This window comes from Elephantulus edwardii, unplaced genomic scaffold (genome assembly GCF_000299155.1).
Source record: "Elephantulus edwardii isolate Elephantulus edwardi_28Jun2011 unplaced genomic scaffold, EleEdw1.0 scaffold00031, whole genome shotgun sequence".
NCBI lineage: Eukaryota > Metazoa > Chordata > Mammalia > Macroscelidea > Macroscelididae > Elephantulus > Elephantulus edwardii.
Genome location: NW_006399781.1, coordinates 12,027,576 through 12,030,163, shown reverse-complemented (window position 1 = coordinate 12,030,163; position 2,588 = coordinate 12,027,576). Strand labels below are relative to the sequence as shown.

The 2,588-nt window shown below is 48.6% G+C and overlaps 1 protein-coding gene across 1 annotated transcript in view; it reads right to left on the bottom strand.

Annotated features, from left to right (window-relative positions):
- EIF4A2 (eukaryotic translation initiation factor 4A2) overlaps positions 1-2,260 on the bottom strand; it is a 5,341-nt gene extending 3,081 nt beyond the window's left edge. Inside the window, exons 1-5 of the mRNA XM_006884169.1 lie at positions 2,232-2,260; positions 1,438-1,483; positions 1,216-1,348; positions 798-937; positions 4-93 (exon numbers count right to left, since the gene is read on the bottom strand). Of these exons, the coding sequence (XP_006884231.1) occupies positions 4-93; positions 798-937; positions 1,216-1,348; positions 1,438-1,483; positions 2,232-2,260 (438 nt within the window). The remainder of the gene's footprint in view (positions 1-3; positions 94-797; positions 938-1,215; positions 1,349-1,437; positions 1,484-2,231) is intronic.
- Between the last annotated feature and the right edge of the window lie 328 nt (positions 2,261-2,588).

Below are 2,588 nucleotides of genomic sequence, written 5' to 3'. Positions count from 1 at the left end.
CTTTTGCATTTCATTTCGAACATTGGTTCCACCAATGCAGGCATGACAAGTTGCTCCCATATAATCTCCAAGAGCCAGAATTACCTTTTGGATCTAAAAGCCAGAAACCTCAATTATCATCACACAGTATTAAGGGCACCAAATTCCAAAATACTTAAGTATCTGGGTCTGAAAACTCATTTTATGCATGCACTGCACAAGTACTTCCAAGCTTAAAATAGACAAAATTGCTTCAAGATAGAATACCTTTAATGTCTTTTCTGCCTTGCCAAATTTGAAGATCCCATCTCCCTAACATCAGGCATTTACACTAAAGATTCTTGTATTATTTCATGTGTTGGAAGACATGAATAGTCAAACACTGTAATTACAATTAAAGTGGTTTCAACTCCCCATGGTATATTCTATGCCTTATTCTTGAATTTAATAAAGCTTAGTGCTTTATTATTAAGATTTACTTCAAAGCCACTGTAAATTAGCTTTGAAAAGAGCATGCAAGAGATGCATTAAAACTGCGACAAATGTTAACATGTCACTGTTTTCATGTTGCACAACTGCATTTAATGTTCAAAACTGGTGTTCACATCCAGTCAACCCTTGAAATCTGTTCCCCAAAGCTGGGAAATAGCCCTGCAAAATCCAGTTAATGACTTAATGACTAAAAAACTCCCTGCATGCACAGGCCATGAACAAAGGGGCTCTAACAGATCTAATCTACACCAAATTCAATCCTTCACAGTTGTGAAACCTGAAACCTATGCAACACGCAAGCAGTTTTTGAACTACACTATCAATACCTGTTGAGCCAGTTCTCTGGTGGGGGCCAATACTAGTGCTTGGGTCTCCTTGAACTCAATCTCCAACTGTTGCAGGATGGAAATAGCAAATGTGGCTGTCTTGCCAGTACCTGACTGAGCTTGAGCAATCACATCATACCCTAAAAAAAGTAGGATACATATTTACTGATCCCACATCAAACCGTCACTTCTAGTTCACATGTATTCCATTTGGAACATAACTTATGCCCCAATATTAAGTGATCAGCAATGAGTATTCTCTTCATTTCAGGTCAGTCCCGAAAGATGATTGCCATCATTTCACTCTAAGGAATACAATTGGGTACTTGAGTTGCTAAAGGTTATGATCCCTGGTAAATAATGACTTTGCGAATTATGAACACCTTTGTATTTTAAGGGCCTAAGTGTTTTCTTTTACCTTTAATGCAGGGGATAATAGCTCTCTGCTGAATAGCTGAAGGCTTCTCGAAACCATAAGCATAGATACCCCGGAGAAGGGATTCTTTTAAATTCATATCATCAAAGTTATCAACAATTTCATTCCAGTTGCTCTGTCAAGTCAAAGGGGGAGAAAAACGGGTAAGGGAATGAAAGCAGCTTGTCCCCAGCGTTTGATTAACCCAAAGCCCACCGTCCTTACCTCGATGACACCATCGGGGTCCATTCCCTCAGGGCCGCCATGTTCTCTGCTGGCGAAAAGCATAATTAGCGATCATGCCTTTACCAGACCACCGTACGTAACAGCTCACCTGCACCTCGGCAGCCTTCCTCCCGCGAGCGGGGCCTCCCCAAGGGCACACGGAGGGAGCGCGGGGCACAGCGCCCACGCCCGGCCGCCGGATGGGACACGAGGCCCGGCCCCCAGGCCGGAGACAAGGCGCTCGTGTTTGGGCGGCCGAGCTTCTCGCGAGAGCTCCCGCCGCAGCTCCGCCCCCGGCACTGCGCAAGCCGGGTGATTGACGCGGCCGAGCGGCCCGGCGCCGCTATGCCAACAGCTCGCCGGGGCCCTCGCTGCCACCTCGGCTGCGCTGGGCTCGGCCTCCGCCCGCACCCATCCCGCACCGGCGCCCCCAGGGTCCGGGCTTCGCAAGCCGCCCGTCAAAGCGCGGGGTACGTCTACCCTGTACGGGATGCTCCCTGCGCCACTGATGTCTGCCGCTCTCTGCACAGCAAGGGACACCTCAAAAAGGTCTTTTTGGGGCAAAGTCACCCTTTTAATCACCCCCTACAAGACCCTTGTCTTCCTACCATCTGGGGCGCTGCTCACCATGGAAGTTTCTCGAAGGACACCAGGGTGCTGTACCACCCCCAAAACGCCAATAAACCCGTCTTTTCCCCTCCATGCCATCAACAACCTTCTCTGCGCTACAAAACACTCAACACACAACATGTATATCACCAAGGGAGGGGGGGGAAACCCAAAAACCACCATACCTGTTGTAATCAGCGGAGCCACCAGACATGTCCGACTAAACCACTCAGCGCTCGACTGAAAAGACAGCAGAACCGCGCCACCCGTTTTTTATAGGCTCGTGGCCGGAACTCGTTTCTTGCGGAGGAATTTTTCTCGCGCGCTTGGACGAGCCACAAGATTTCCACCCTAAAGTCGTTATCTCCAATAAAAACCCTGTGCAAGTTGATGGAAAATTACAAATTTGACAATTGCCCGTTAGTGTAGCGGCGCAAGCGATCCCAGGGCCCCGGCGAGGAGCTGGGACTATTTGACATGCGGCGGAGGAATATTGCAGCAAGTGAACGTGAGGCCTGGCGTTCCCCGCCCGACCTGCTCCT